General features: G+C 58.9%; 1 protein-coding gene and 1 long non-coding RNA gene across 7 annotated transcripts; one reads left to right on the top strand and one right to left on the bottom strand.

The window, feature by feature from the left end:
- The first annotated feature begins 69 nt into the window (after positions 1-69).
- Positions 70-10284, top strand: MISP (mitotic spindle positioning). Of its 6 annotated transcripts, none has more exons than XM_014557470.2 (5): positions 70-191; positions 5480-7218; positions 7741-7874; positions 9053-9091; positions 9655-10284. In XM_014557470.2, the coding sequence occupies exons 2-5, from the start codon at positions 5535-5537 to the stop codon at positions 9742-9744; spliced, it is 1947 nt and encodes a 648-aa protein (XP_014412956.2). In that variant the 5' UTR covers positions 70-191; positions 5480-5534; the 3' UTR covers positions 9745-10284. The 6 variants fall into 6 exon arrangements, with proteins under 6 accessions (XP_014412956.2, XP_032322086.1, XP_032322087.1 ...); XM_032466195.1 differs by having other exon boundaries at positions 9012-9091; XM_032466196.1 differs by lacking the exon at positions 9053-9091.
- A 1-nt stretch (position 10285) lies between these two features.
- Positions 10286-11604, bottom strand: LOC116659086. Its single transcript, XR_004314395.1, has 3 exons — positions 11279-11604; positions 10883-11021; positions 10286-10562 (listed from the first exon to the last, which is right to left on the bottom strand). It is a non-coding gene; the product is annotated as an uncharacterized LOC116659086 (long non-coding RNA).
- Between the last annotated feature and the right edge of the window lie 4052 nt (positions 11605-15656).

The raw sequence follows: 15656 nt of genomic DNA, 5'->3' as shown, positions 1-15656 counted from the left end.
GGAGGGCGTGGCCAGGCCGGGGGTGGGGCCCTGCCAGGGCGGTCTAGCCTTAAAAGGAGGCTCACGGAACCCAGGGGAGCTGGTTTCTCTTCTGCAGCCTGTACATCCCTAAGGCTCACCCCAGGGCGGTGTGTGGGGTGTTGGCGGAGTCCCCACCTGCACCTGTGCGCATCCAAGCAGCACCTGGGCAGGTAAGGCCTGGAGGTATGGGGGCAGCTGCCTGTGGCAGGACTTCCTTTCTGTTTCTCGTGGAGCCCTTGGGTCCTGCACCTGGCCCACCCCATCCTGTGGCTGGGGCTGCCCCTTGCTGAGCTCACATTCCCCTGGGGGGAACGGAAGAGGCCCCACATACACCCTCAAGCTCTGCAGAGAAACTAGTCCCTGGGAAACAGGTGGGGACATGGGGAGGAAGCATTTCTGGGGGCTGTGTCTGTCTCACTGTGTGATCTGGGAGGAGTCGCTGCCCTCTGAATCTCAGTTTGCCCATTTGTATGGTGGGCTGTATGAACCCTGGGGGGGAAGCCACCCCAGTCTGGGAGCAGGAGATTGAATCCTCACCTCCACAGGGCCCCCAGCATGCTGGGTGACCCAGTCTCTGCCCTTTGGGGTCTCCCCGATCTCCATATGTGCAGGAAGGTGGTGAGTGGGGTGCAGGTCCAAATACCAACCCCGCTGCTGACACTCTGTCCTTTGGTGAGACTTGGAGATTTCTGTCCCTCAGTTTCCTTATCTGCAAAACAAGGATATGGGGGCCTTGGGGGTGCTGGGATGGAAAGTGCAGCAGTGTGCCCCAGGTTTTCACAGACTCGGCACATACCATACACAAGTTGGAATTCTGGATTAGGCCCTTTCTCCAAACCTGTCCTAAAATCACCCCACCTTGGGCAGCCCTGCCAGATTGGGAGCTGGGGGCCCATTTGATGGAAGAAGAGACTGAGGTTCGCAGTGGCCTCAGAGTCAGCCAAGGGGCAGGTTGGGACAGAGCCCCAGCCAGAGGGACAGACTATATCCCCTTCCCCATAGACTGACTGCTATGCCTAGTGGCCCAACTCCCCCAGAGACATTGGGCTCCCAGGGGTCCGGCAGGTCCTCTGCGCTGTGACCGAGACTCAGACAGGACAGCTGAGTGCCTGGGAGGACTGACCTAGCATCTTGAGCCTCAGTGCCTCCATCTGCCATTGGGGCCTCAGCCTCACCCATCCCAGATTTTGGTGTCCTCATCTGATCCTGTATGTGGAAGTGGGCTGACGTCCCCATTTCACTGAGGAGGAAACAGAGGCTCAGAGCGGTTAAGTGAGACTTGAACCTGGGACCAGCTGAACCCCTCAGAGGCTAGGAAGCCAGGCTTGTCCCAAAAAGGGGCTCTCTGGGGAAGTGGCCCCAAAGGGTGGGCTGCGCCAGGTGGTGGTTTGGTACTTAAACCCCCTCTGAGAAACAGCCTCTGGATCGTGGACCTGCTGTGTGTGACCCTGGGCAACGGACAGCCCCTCTCTGAGCAGTGCTGAGAGGTAGCTGGAGGGCCAGACGGCAGCTGGAGGGTTTCAGTGGGGGTTGCAGCTCCAGCTGTGTGGGCTGGGGGCCTGGGGACTGAGGGGCAGTGCCCAGTGGGCGTGGTGTCCGCCCTCCGCTCTACTGGTGTCACCTTTCTCCTCCTCTGGACTTTGTTTCTCGAGCCTGGGTGGGGCCCCAAGGAGGGGGTGCACCTGCTTCCCGGTACAGGGCCCTGTCCCCTGGCAACCTGGGGCTGGGCGGGGCCAGGAGGCCCCTGTGCCAGCCACGGAGCCAGAGCCAAGCTTGGAGGCTGCTGCGGGCTGAGAGCCGGTGGGTAAGGCTGGGGGGCCTGCGGGCAGGCTGGACTCAAAGGTTGGAAGGGCAGGGGTCCTGCAGAGGGGTGGGGTTGGCTTTGGGCAGGGGGTGGTGTGCTTGTGGCACCATCTGCTCACCTGTGGGGCCTTCAGGGTACGGGGAGGGAGCCTCAGTCCCCACCCCACCCCTCTCTGGGCACAGGGGGAGCCCAGGGGCTGGTGGAGGCCCCCTCTTGCTCTGCATCCCCAGGCTGGCTCTGTGCCCAGGGCTGTGTCCTTCCCACTCTGTTCCCAACCCTGAACCTTGCCAGGGCCCCAGTTTCCACCCCAGATATCAGGTCCCCAAATCCAAGAACCCTGAGCCCAGACCCTGTAAGGAAGGGGCCTGATTGGTGCCCCCCCAGGGCCAGAGGCACAGAGGCCTCACATTGGTTTCGGGAATTCTAAAGGGTTCTGGGGAGAAATCTTTCCAGCACCAGCCAGATCCTTGCTTGGGGGACCCTTGAGCGGCATATAACCCTTCCGCCCCGCCACCATCAGGGTCTGGCTGGGGCTCACAGGAGGGGGCGTCCAGCCTCAGGAGGGCAGAGACTCAGTCCAGTGCTCAGGTGTGTCAGGGGTTGGGGGCTCTGCCCGGTCAGGGTCCCGGGAATGATAGCCCCAAGTGATGGAAGGAGACCCCCCAGGAGCCCCTCCCTGCTGTGTAACCAGCCCTGTCTGAGCCCCAGGCCCCTGTAATAGGCTTTTGCCCCGAGGGCAGGAGGTCAGTTGCAGGGATGAGGAAGTAGGTGTGTAGCACCCAAGGCCATAAACCCAGTTTCAGTTTGGTATCAACACAGTGCACAGTGGGCTGGGGAGGAGCAATCCAGGGGGCTTCCTGGAAGAGGAGGTGACTGACCAGGAGTGAGGGCTCAGGCTTCAGAAACTGTTGTCTTGTCACTCACTATGTGACCTCTCTCTGTGCCTCAGTTTCCTCTGCTGTAAACTGGGGACAAGAAAGGCTCCCTTGTCACAGGCTCTTAAGAGAAGCAAACAGGGTGCTGGTGCGAGGTGCCCAATTACGAGGAGCCACGGGAGAGTGCTGGAGGCCCTGTGACCACTATTACCACTCATTTGCACAGAGCGTCCTGGGCCTCCAAGAAGGCATCTCCCCGTGGGGTGCCTCTGTGCTCTGCGTCTTGGGCTCCTTGTTACCCGCCCCTCTCCCCAGCCCTGTGGTGAGGGCAGCAGTGTCTCATTTTACAGATGGGGAGACTGAGGCTTTGCAAAAGAGAATGCCTGCCCCAGGGTCACTCTGAGATCAGTGTGGATCCAGGGTTTAAATAATAATACGAGCCACCACTGTGAAAGCGTTTATCTAGTGCTTGCTGTATACAAGGCACAGAGCACCAAATCTAGATGGCAGCCTTTTGGGGTGGTGGCCACGTGCTCTGGACTCTACCTCCCGTCCAGATGTGGACACTGAGGCCAGAGGGGAGCTGAGACTCGCTCAGGGACACAGAGGAGTGCATCCCTGAGGACTTCAACCCCACCCTGCTGGCCTCAGTGAATCACCCGGGAGGAATGAGCTGCCCCACCCACAAGGAGACTTGACACCCTCTGGGAGTGAGGTTTTTTTCCTGGAGTTAATGTCCCATGTGTCTTATAAATCCTGCTGCACGAGCTTCCGGCCACTTATTAGGCAAACACGCATTCCTGCCACGCCTGCCCTCCTTGGGGAGCCCCAGGGCATGGGGACAGAGTGGGAGGCAGACCTGCCCAGTCCTCAGTGTCAGAGCTCGGAGCCTGATGGGAGGGGCAGCCAGATCTGTGGCTGGAATGAACCCAGGCCCTGGGCCCTGAGACCACGCCTTGCTCAGCCCGCCTTTATGGAGTGCCTGCTGTGTACCAGACCCTGGGCTGCAGGAGGAGATTCTCACCAGGGGCCCCTGGGAGGGAGAGAGGGTCCTGGCTGATGGCTTCAGGTGCGAGAAGACAGATCTTAAATGACCGTATTCTCCTTTCAAAGACACATGCACCCCCAGTGACTTTCAAGGAAAAAGTCTCCACAGGGGACTGGGGGGTCAGTGGACAGAGGCTCAGCCCACTCGGCTGGGACTAATCGCTCAAGCCTGCTTGTCTTTAAAATCATTTTCCTAATGACGGTTTCAATATTTGATGCGCTGGAAAGACCATGAGGCACTAGTGTGAGGATTGTAACGTTGTTCCCCACGATTGATTTTATGTTGCTTGATGCCACTTCTCCAGGTGAGGGAGGGTCTGCATTTTCCTTTACAAAACTACATTCAGCTTTTACAAGCAAGTTGGTGTAAAAAGGCAGCGATGTGTCCAACAGCTCTGGTGGTACCGGGGTCCAAGGGCTGCTTGAGGAGTTGAGGGTGGTCCGCCTTCCTTTCCTTGGCTGTAAAAAGGCAATGCCTAATACTGTGCTAGGCTGGGTACACAGGAGAGGGCCAGGCAACAGGCTCTAAGGGCAGGGCAATCTGGAGGCTCCCTGGAGGAGCTGTCTTATGGGCTGTAGCTAACAAGACCGTGCAGGGGCAGAAATGAGGGTCCTCCAGGCAGAAGGAAGAGGGAGAAGTTTGGGTTTGAGGTCTGGTGCCTGCAGAGTTTGAGGGTTTGGGCTGAGGCCAGATGGTAGCCTTGAGAGCCCTGGGCAGAGTTTGAGAACTGCATCCCGGAGACGCCAGGAATCAGGGAGGCATGAGAGCAGGTGTATGACCTTCACAAAGGTTCCTTGAGCTGTGCTCAGTGGGAACCCAGATGGTTGGGAGGGGGATTGGGCCAAGATGTCCCTTGGCCCAGCGAGACAAGGTCCAAGGCATTCCTTAGCTCATCCTGGCTTTATGGCACTAAGACAGGGGCTTGTCTGGGATGGGACAAGGTGTCCCACTGGGCTGGTGCAAGGGAGAGAACCAGGTTGTGGAGGTCTTTGCCAGTCATTACCTCTCTCTGGGCCCCAACTTCCCCACTTGACATCACCCAGCAAGGAGTGGTCCCACTGGGGCCATCTGCAAATGTTACATGACAAAAACCACATAAGGAACCTCAGGGTGTACATGCCCTGGGAGGGAGGCTGCCCTGGTGTGGCGCTGGGTCTAGACATGGCTAGCTGGGTGGGAGAAAGGAGGAGTGGAAGGAGAGGGGCAGAAGAGGCTGACTGCGAAAGGGTGTGCAGTGTCCAGGGGATGAGGTGGGAAAACGTTAAACACACAGGGAACAAGGTGTTGGGTCAGCACAGTGGTGCACAGGGATTCAGGTGTGTCTGGATCTAGGAGCTCAAATAATGTTTTCAGGATCCTGTGTTGGGGTTATGGATGCTCCTGAGCAAGCTCTGTCCATAGCGGACACATACGCCCCCCCCCCCCCCAGTGGTTCTCGGTCTCATCTCACCAGCCTAACAAGCCCAGCAGGAAGAGGATCCAATTCTCCACATTAACTGCAAAGTCCCAGGGTTTTATGTCATTGGCCAGGTTGGGTCACATGTCCATCCCTGAAGCAATTACAGAGGCCAGAGGGCGGAACGCCCTGATTGGCAGGGCTGGGTCACTTACTCATCCCTGAACCAACAGTAGAGGCCACTGGGACAGGACTCTGCCCTTTAAGGGACCGGGAACTGTGCCTCTCCCCAAGTGCTCTGAGCTGGTGACCATCACGCCCTTCTTTGCCCTCAGTGAGCGCAGATTGTCTCCATCCTGGGAGCCGGTTGTGGGCAGAGACCCCCAGAACATGGACCGAGTGACCAGATACCCCATCCTCAGCATCCCCCGCTCATCCCGTGTGACCAGTGTGGCCCTCGATGGGGACACCAGCTACACTATTGAGCTGGTGGGCGTGGGGTCCATGGCCAGTGGCTGGGGCCAGGATGAGCCACAGGCATGGCCCACTGACCATGAGGCCCGGCTGGAAATGGTGCAGACAGGGACGTCTCGCAGCCTGCATGCCTTCCCTGGCCAGCTGTCCCCATGGCCACCCTGCCCGGAGGACGATGAGGATGAGGAGGTGAAGGCCTACCACCTGGAGACCAGGGGCACCCAGCCCAGGCGGCCACAGGACCTGGAGCGAGAGCGCCGGGTGGTCATCCAGGGCCAGGCGGTCAGAAAGAGTGGCATGGTGGCCACACTCCATGGCACCCCTGACCACGGGGAACCCAGGACCCCCGGCCGACTGCAGGCCACGCCCCCAGAGGAGAACATGATCGACAGAGAGCAGATCGACTTCCTGGCAGCGAGGCAGCAGTTTCTGAGCCTGGAGCAGGCAAACCCCCCTGCCAGGCCAGCCTATGCGAATGCGGGGGCCCCTCGGAACCGCCCATCCGGGCCCAGCCAGGCCTCCAAGTCCCTGAACGGGCCACCCCTGCCCAATGGGTGTGTCACCCCAGTCAAGTCCCAGGTGAAGGAGGTGGTCGTGGAGGAGAAGAGGGTCCCTGGTTCGTCTGCCAGGTCTGGTGTCCCAGCCATGGACGACCCTGCTTCCCAGTCCCGCGCAGAGTCACCAGAGCCCCCCAAGGAGACGCCCATTGAGCGGGAGATCCGGCTGGCACAGGAGCGGGAGGCAGACCTCCGAGAGCGGCGGGGGCTGCAGCGGGTGTTCAGCCAGCAGGAGCTGGTGGAGATCCCCGCCAGGCCGCTGCTGACCAGGGTGAGCCTGGCTGCAGCCCCACAGCGGGGCAGGGGGCGCCCGTCTCTCTACGTGCAGCGGGACCTTGCGCAGGAGACGCAGCGCGAGGAGGACCACCGGCGGGAGGGCCTGCAGGTGGGCCGGTCGGCCACGCCTGACTGCTTCTCTGAGGGCCCGCCACCTGGACTCAGGAGAGCCCACAGCTCAGACTCCATCCTGGGCCCAGCCCCCGACGCCAGGGCGGCCAGCCCTGCTCCCGAGGTGAGGAAGGTGAACCGCATCCCACTTGATGCCTACCAGCCGTACCTGAGCCCCAGAACGCCCCCAGTAGAGTTCCCAGCCTTCCGTGCGAATCTCAAGCCCAGCAGCCTCCCTGCAGATAAGGCCAGGGCCGGGAGCGCTCCACAGGCCGCAGTGGCGCAGAGCCTTCTCTCGGAATCCTCTGGAGAACCCTCGGGCACAAGGCAGGTGCCCCCCAGGGGCCCCCTGCACCCCAGAGGGCTTGTGCGCCATGAGTACTTCCTCCTGCGCCCCCTGAGGTTTGCGGTCCCGGGTGTGCCTGAGAAAGCTGAGGCCCCCCGAGTTTGGGGCTGGGAGGTGGCCGGGGCCCCGGCACTGAAGCTGCAGAGGTCCCAGTCATCTGAGCTGCTGGAGAGGGAGGTGGAGAGTGTCCTGCAGCGGGAGCGGGAGGTGGCTGAAGAGCGGCGGAGTGCTCTGTTCCCGGAGGTCTTCTCCCCACCCCTGCCGGATGAGTGCTACGACCAAGACTCCAGGAACTCCTCCCAGGCATCTGGTAAGGAGGGATCCCAGGCGTGGCGGGTTTGCTCGGGGCCTCAGATGCGGAAGTGGAGGGGTGGGGGGATGTCAGGAGAGGCTTTGGCTGGGGGGACATTCGCGGGGGGGCAGTTGTCCCCTACCCCAGTTGGCTGGTCTGTCTGCCTGTCTGTCTGCTTCAGCAGTAGATTTTGGAGAAAGTAGTTGACTTGCCTTGGGGTTTTTCGTTTTATGGGTTTTGACACTTTGTTATTAGGCGCATAAAGGTTTACACGTGTTCTATCCTCTTGGTCAATTTTCGTCAAGACGAAATACCCCCCATGCCACTTTCAATGTTTTTCTCCTTGTATGATCAGCCCATCTATCTGTCCAAGCTGTTAGTTTTCCCAACCAGCTGTCTGCTCCGTCTGTCTGTCTGTCTGTCCACTTACCCATCTCGTTAACTGGCCCAGCCTCTCCTCCGCCAGAGACTCTATGCCTCTCCGGCTGGAGTCTGGCTCTGGGGCCGCCCCCGATGTTCCTTCCTTCCCCTCACCCCCAGGCATCAAGGGCAGCTGCGCAGTGTCTGAGTCACACTTCTTCACCCCAATTCACCTGCACTCGGGCCTGGCGTGGACAGTGGTAGAGGCCCCGGCTGAGGCTGCCCCTCCACAGAGAAAGAAGAGGGAGCAGTGGGTGAGTCTCAAGCCCTGCCGTCCCCCTGCATGCCTGGCCAAGATCGGACACCCCTCATTAGGGCAAGGGAGGCTCCAGTGTGAGCTGGGTTTGAGTCCTGCCTTCTTCATGGCCCACCCCCAAGTGACTGCGCCTCCGTGTCCCCCACACGTGAGGAGCAGAAGGGGTAAACGGGGCATCCCTTCCCATCTGGACCATGTACATACGCAGGGTCCCCACGGTGAGCCGAAGGCTGAGGTGAGCTCTGCTTGGAGGAGGAGTCAGAGCAATCTATCAAATCATCCTCATTATTTCAATGTGTTTATTACCAACATCATTTGGGGGGGCAGGGAAGGTAATTAGGTTTATTTATTGTGTGTTTGTTTGTTTATTGGAGGCACCGGGGACTGAACCCAGGACATCGTGCATGCTGAGCACGCGCTCCACCACTGAGCTACACTCTCCTCTCCTTGTTATTTTTGATTATTACCTGCACCTCACGTGGGACGTGCTCAGGGGTCTGCACGTGCTGTGGCTTTAACACCCTGGAGAGATGTTTCGTCCCCTGTTTTTTTAGAGAAAGCCAAAGTCACGCACGCGCAGGGTCACATGGCCAGGTCCCCAAGCCAGGACTTGAGCCCAGGCCTGGCTCTGAACCCCACATTTGCAGCCACGAGGCTGCCTCCTCCCTGGGTGGGTATTGTTGGCACCAGGGAGAAAAACACTGCCCCCAGGCTCGCCCACCTGGCGGTCACAGCCTGGCCTGGTAGTTTGGGGCAGAGTGGAGCCCAGGGACCTGGGTTCAAGTCCCAGCCCTGCCACTGGCTGGCTGTATGATGTTGGGCCCCTCTCTGATCCTCAGTCTCCTCCTCTGCAAAATGAGCATGGTAATGAGAACAGACTCCTTCAAACCTTCGAGGGCCTGGTGGCAGCAAGAGCTCCATAAATGTCAATTGTCTTTATTACAAGGAAGTTTACAAAGAGAAAACAGTTGCAAATGATGGCCCAAGGCATCCCCAAGGGGACTAGTGTGAGGGAACAGCCTGGTGGATGGCTCTGAGTTTGGGGTGACCAAGTGGCACTGGGGGGACCACTGTGGCCGGGGATCGCTTCCCTTCTGCCCTAAGTAGTGACTGAGTGGGCTCTGGGGTGGGACAGGGTGGAAGACCCCAGGGGATGACGTCTGTTCCTCCCTGCAGTATGCTGGCATCAGCCCCTTGGACCACATTAACTCGGAGGTGAGTGTGCTCCCAGGGGCAAGGACCCCTCTGCCCAGGAGCGAGGAGGGCTGTATGGCTGGAGCGGTTCCCTCCCGCATCTGTGCTCCCTGCTCAGGTGCACTGGGGCCACCAGAAGCTTTTCTTCTGGATGGTGGGGGTCGGGGGGCTTCCCTGGATGGCTTCTCGATGTAGTGTCTGCCTGCGGTGCATTTTGCTGTGATCCACTTTTGATGAAAGGCAGACCATGGGCTGCCTGTTTACCAGATGGTTTGGGGGCAGACGTGGCACAGGACAAGGGCATTTCCTTTGAGAGACGGGCTCTCCTGGGAGTGTAGGAGGCCAGGCACCTCCGTGGATTTGTGGGATCCGGCGTGGCCCTCTTTGACTCGGGCATGTCCCCTGCTGTGGAGCTGGGCAGGAGTGAGCACAGTCCTGGGCGCTATTACGAGGAGCAGAGGGTCTGACAAGAGGAGGGGATGGTCCTGCTTTACCCTGTTCTAGGCCTCTCCTGTGAGTCAGCTGTTGGGGGAGATGTCTTGGGAGGTTAGGACCTGATGGGGACCCCGTGCCTCCTCTGGCAGGTCCTGGAAGCCACGCGGGTGACCCGCCACAAGAACGCCATGGCTGAGCGCTGGGAAGCCCGCGTCTACACCAGTGAAGACGAGGGCTGAGCCTGGGGCCGGACCCGCGCCCGCCCTGCCTGCCTTGTGGGAGCGGCCAGCACCCGGCCTTGGGACACGGGTTCCTGTTCAAACCCACAGATCCCCTGCCCACAGCCCCGAGGGCAGATACACTTGGGGCTGGGGAGTTCTCTTTTCCATTTTTCTTTTCCTGGAGAAATTGTTGTGCTTTCTGGGTCTCGAGTTGGGGATGACACTCTGCTTCTACGATTTTGCCAAATGCTTCTGGGGCCAAGAAGGAAGGAGACCAGCCACCTCACGTCCAGATGTAATAGTTTCTGCTAGTCTGAGAGGGGAGATGCTCAGCCCCTCCCCTGGGGAGCCTCTAGTCTGAGGGCAGAGGCCTGAGCGCCCCACCTGAGGGTCTCTGTGCTGCTTTCAAGCCCCCTCCGAGGCACAGCATGGCTCTGACATTACAGGATCCTGTGGGGAAGACCCCTCCCTCCCTGGCTGAGGAAAGGGCTGGATTTGGGGGCTGAGGCAGGTCCTTCCGCTCCACCTTGAAATAAAGCAAGTTTCTGGCCCCTGGACCCCACCTGGAGTGGGTGGCTGTGCTGAGCCTCCCCTCCGTCTGTGTCATTTCTCTTGGTGACGCTCACTGCTTCCAGGCGGCTGTGTCCTGTCCCCGCCCCACCACAGGCTGTCCCAGTCACCTCCCAGCGTGTGGCCTGCAGAAGGTGCTCAATCCGCACTTGTCCAGCGAGCGAGTGAATGTCTTCGGTAACACCAGGCCCGTTCTTCTCCCTGTGGCTGAGTCTGTGTCCCGCCCGGCTTCAGGGGAGGTTGGAGGGGTCGTTAGTTGGCCCTGCCTGGCAGACAAGATGGTTCTGGGCAAGGCTGTGGTGTTGGACCTAAACCCGGCCCTGCTGTCACCCGCGGTGTGGCCGTGGGGGTCCTCCCACCACCCTGCCTTGGTTTCCCTGCCACACGCAAGGATGGGGTTGGGACCAGCCCCTGGGCAACCTGGACCTCAGGTTGACCCCGACAGCAGCCCCACACCACTGCCCCGATGTCCTCAAGCAGCTGGTGACAACCCACCCTGGCAGGGCCCATCCCCTCCTGCTGCCCCTGGCCCCGCAGCCTCCTTCCTGTGCCTTCCTCTGCAGCCCCCCTGGGGAAAACCACTTACAGCTATTTTAAGAGCTCCAGCTTGAAAACAGTCCGCACTGGGCTCAGGAGGCAGCTTGGCTTGCAATAGGTGAGGTGGGGCAGGGCTCTGCGAGCCCCAGGGCACCCAGGGCAAGGGGGTAGGTGAGGTCGAGGGGGGGCTGCAACAGACAGAAGAGAGAGAGCCTCAGGGAGGGGGCGGAGTCTCTGTCCGGGGGACCCCAGTCTGAGGGAGGGGCATCTGCTGTCAGGGAGACCCCAGTCTGGGAAGGAGGCAGGGTCTGTGTCCGGGGAGAGCTTGCAGCATGCCCCTCGGTGGCCAAGATCAGCCTCTTCTCTGGGGTTCGGGCAGTTCTTCCCCACCCGCCCTTCAGGAAGGCAATTTTGAAGCCCCAAATACAACCTGTCAGAGTCTCACCAGGTCCTCCACAATCTCCTACCACGTCCTCTCCCTGGTGCCGATGGGCCTGTCCCCTGGTCGCACTGCTCTGAGGATGTGCATCTCCTGGGGCGGATGGAACAAGTCACCACAAGCAGGTGCAGGCAGATTTGCTCTCTGACGGTCCTGGAGGTCCGGAGTCCGACTCGGGTCTCACAGGGCTAAACCCAGGCCTGGGCGGGGCTGGTCCCTCCGGAGGCTCCAGGGAGAATCGGCTCCTGCCTCTTCCAGCTTCTAGAGGCGCCGCATCCCTGGCTCGCGGCCCCTCCCTCCATCCTCACCGCCAGCAGCGCAGCATCTCCCGTCTCCTTCTGATGAGGACCCTGTGATGGCACGGGGTCCCTCAGGATCCAGGGTCACCCCCATCCCGGGGAACTTAACCCCACCTGCAGAGTCCCCTCTGCTGTGCGAGATGACACGTCCTCAGTTCCCAGGTGCAGGACAGGGACATCTTTGGAGCTGTTATTCTGCTGACCAGACAAAGGAAGACAAATACTGTCTGAGTCCCCTCACAGGAGGTCTCTGGAGGAGTCAGATCCACGGAGACAGGAAGTAGAGGGTGGGGCCGGAGCTGGGGGAGGGGAGGGGGACTGTTTCATGAAAACTGAATGTTTTCAGTTTGGGAAGATGAGAAAGTTCTGGAGATAATGGTGGGGAGGGTCACACGACAATGTGTTTGTGCTTAATGCCACCAAGATGTGCACTTTTATGTGTGTAATTTACCATAATTAAAAAGAGAGAGAGAGGAAAGGGTTCTCCCTCCTGAAGCCTCAGAAGGGTCTTGGGAAGGATCCAGGGACTCTACCGTTTAATGCCTTAAGGACATGAGGGATGTCCCAAAAATCGCGTCCTTGACGTTCTTCATTCATCCTGGCCCGCAAGCTGGATGCGGCCGGTGGAAATGTCTTGTTCTGAGGACTCACTTTTCACCGAATTCTTCTCCTGGGCAGCGCCCTTAGAGGACACAGAGAGGATTCTATCCACCTGCCGGGCTGGCGTCCCAGGAGGTGCTCCGAGAGGTTGCGATGAATTCTTAGCAGATTCCCAGAGGAGGGCAGGTCCGTCTGGCCAGCGGTGGGCACTTCTGAGCCGGCTCCGGAACGGAATGGGGACAGAGCTGCGCGTTCTTTCCTGGTCTCCTCCCAGCTAGCTGTGCTAGGATCCGGGGACGGGGGGCACTCTCCCCAAGGCCGTCAGAAAGGCTGAAATATAAACCAAGTTTCTAACTGAAAAGCCAGAGCCCTTCCTTGCTCTCAGCACTTTCCCATCTCCTGTCTCCTCGGCGCTGCTCTTACTTGATGAACTCCGGCAAGACTGCCGCAGGCGGGGGTCAGGGTCCAGGAGCAGGGCTCCAAGCTCGCCCCACCGCCCCCGCCCCGTGCAAGCCCGCCAGCTTCCCCGTGGGACCCCGTCCCAGCCCTTAGTGCTCCCTCCGCAGCCGCTGTGACCTCAGGACTCTGCGGTGGCCTGTGGGGGTGCTGCCTGGCCTAGCGATCCCCCTCCCACATCTGGAGTCAGGCTGTTTCCCGATGAGGTTCACACGTGTCAGCACAGCAGGGAGCCTGGATGGGGGGGCTCTTTGGCCATAGCCGGGAAGTTAATTTTCAACTACTAGGATGTGTTAGTGGGTGGCTTAAGGACTGGGCATTGATTACTTCAGAAAAGGACCTTTTGGCAGATTGGCGGTATCAGCTGCAAAACAAACGAGCCCACTCAGCGGCTTTAAAGCACCCATTTGTTTTCCAACAGCTTCTGAGGGTCAGAAGCCCAGCGCAGTGCGGTTGGGTCCTCTGCTCAGGGTCGCACTCAGGGGTCGTCGGCTGGGCTGCGTTCTCGTGTGCAGGCATTCACTTCCAGGTGCCTTCGGCTGTAGGACGGAATTGTCTTCTTACATTGGGGTTAAGGTCCCAGTGTTCCTGCTGGCCGCCCCCGGCCCTGGCCGCAGCCTGTGTGCTGCTCCCCGCCCTCGCCCAATTAGGTCAGGCCCACCCAGAGTAATCTCTCTTTCAATTGACTCAAAGTCCACTGATTTGGGGACATTAACTGCATCTGGAAAAACATTTCGCCTTTACCCGATGGCGTTCCCACACACACACTCAAGGGGGTTACACAGGGTGTGTACTTGGGGGTCAGATTCTTGGGGCCAAATTAGAATTCTGGCCATTTTGGGGGGACCTAGGGCAGAGTTTAGGGTCCTGATGGGAGAGGTTGGGGCCAAACCATGAGTTAACCTGCCTCCGGTTCCCTTCCAGGAAAGGCGAGGTAACAGGTAAAGTCCAGCAACAGGACTCGGGGCTGATAAAACGAGGGGTCTGACAATTCTTCACCCTCAAAGTCTCAAACTGGTGGCAGGGGACTGAGTTCAGAACACAGTCTTCTCTTGGCCGTCAATGTTGAAAATTTTGTTTTCTCTTTTAAAGAGTTTGCCAACATTTAAAAATCAGGAAATTTGTACAAAAATCTGAATTTCTGGCTTCTCTTGAGCATGCTGGGCTGGGTTGTGGATGGCAGCCGCAGGCACATCCTTCAGGGAGAACCCCTCCCACCGCGTTTCGCCGCATTCCCCTTCCACAAGAAAAGTGAGGAAACTACAATTGGATGAAAATTAGTGACGGTCTTGCCAAGAGAAGTTTTTGTAAAAATAAATCCTCCTTTACATCTTTTTAATATCCTCGTTCCTACCACTCCCGCTCCGTGCATCTGCCTCTCAGTCTGCATGGGGCCTTGCCTGGACCTGGCCACAAATTTCCAGGCAGCGCCTTCCAGAGGGACCAAATTTCCGGGTGAAAACAGGGCCTGAGCTCTGAGGGTTTGCAGGGCTCCTGTCCCCCACGATCAGAGGCGGCTACTGTTCTGGGTTAAATAACGCCCCTCCCCCAACACTCACATCTACCCGGAAGCTCAGAATGTGACCTCACCTGTAAGTCGAGTCTCCGCAGGTGCAATTCGTTATGCCAGACTCAGTCATTCCGAGTGCGCAGCTGCGGCGGGTTCCATGGCTCCGGGCTCACCTGTGACAGGGTGAACCCGCGGGGGCTCGTCTGGCAGGAAGCGTGAGCCCCGCGGAAGAGTTTGTCAACGTTCATAAAATTATCTAAGCGACAAGAAAGCATTGCATCTCAAGAGCTTAAAATGTCGGTGGTCTTATAATTGAGACTATCTTGGCTGTGGTGAAGTTCATGGGGCCACGAGATATCAGAGCGGTTCAATAACCTCACAGGGTCAATGCCGGTCAGCGGGGGGCTGGGGTTAGGACTGAATATGGACTTGGCAGTGGCCAAGAGTCTTTGGATTGCGAGGGGAAAAGGCCAAAGCAACTCAGCTCAACTCAAGTTGGCTTTGGCAAAACTGGGAGGTTCTGGCTTGCGTGACTGAACAAAGGAGGACAGCTTCAGGCTCAGCTGGTGCCAGCCCCTAAACAGGGCATTCGGGTCCCTCTTCACTGTGGAGAGCCCTGGGTTCAAGCCCCAGCTCTGCCAGCTTCAGTTTCCTCGTCTGTAAGGGGAAGTGATCTCATTGACCCCTCCCAAGGTGGGTGGTTATGAGGGTGACCAGAATCCAGCAGACAATCAGTGCCACCTAAATGCTGCTTCTTGTTGCTGTTGACTAAGTAAACAAACAAATCCTCACCAGGCAGTCAGGGACTCAGATGCAACTTCCTGGTTCCAAGCCGAGGGGAGCAAACACACGCTGCCACCAGAGGGCGGAGAGACACCAGCAACACAGCTCCAGCTCTCGGCAGCCGGGAGAAACCCACCTGCCCCCTACCCTAACTGGCTGGCGTTTTCCCAGAGCCCTCAGAGGACCCAGACCCGGGTCAACCCAGCCCCCGCCCCACAAAACGCGCGCGCCTAGGCTGATGGAGGCCATGATGAGGGAGGTGCTGTGGACAGAGTTATTAGAGAAAAACACTTGCCTCCCATAACGTGTTTTTCCGTATTTCAAAATACTCTCGTGGGTTTTCCCCCTAGAACGCTGAAGTAGCTGAAAACAACTGAAAACGTGAAAAGTAGGTATGGTAATACGCAGCGTTACTTTAGGTTTCAATATGGTATATTTTATTTATACCACAAACAGGATTTATACTTTTGCCCGCAGTCCAGGGCCCTGCAAACTGCTTCTCCTGCCTTGATTTCCTGCTTTGGGACCTGCTGACCGTCTGGAGAGGAAGCACTTCTGGCGAGGAGCCTCTGGCACCTCCAGACAGTTCCTGAGGCGGCCAGGTAACATGGGGGGTCAGAGCAGGGCTCGTTGGACAGGGCACCACGGTGGGATTCCGAGGGAGGCAGAGGGGGCGGGGCCGGGGAGTTTCTGAGAGAGACCCGTGCGCGCCTCTCTCCCTCCACAACCTTCTGGG

This window comes from Camelus ferus, chromosome 22, assembly GCF_009834535.1.
Source record: "Camelus ferus isolate YT-003-E chromosome 22, BCGSAC_Cfer_1.0, whole genome shotgun sequence".
Classification (NCBI taxonomy): domain Eukaryota; kingdom Metazoa; phylum Chordata; class Mammalia; order Artiodactyla; family Camelidae; genus Camelus; species Camelus ferus.
Note: the sequence above shows the minus strand (reverse complement) of the source record. Positions and strands in the feature narration are given on the sequence as shown.

Excerpts from the sequence above, each read along its gene's own strand:
- MISP (XM_032466192.1), top strand. The coding sequence starts at position 5,535 with ATGGACCGAGTGACCAGATACCCCATCCTCAGCATCCCCCGCTCATCC. Across the intron at positions 7,219-7,740 it reads GAACTCCTCCCAGGCATCTG|GCATCAAGGGCAGCTGCGCA; the intron begins GTAAGGAGGGAT and ends CCTCACCCCCAG. Across the intron at positions 7,875-8,250 it reads GAAAGAAGAGGGAGCAGTGG|GCACCGGGGACTGAACCCAG; the intron begins GTGAGTCTCAAG and ends TGTTTATTGGAG.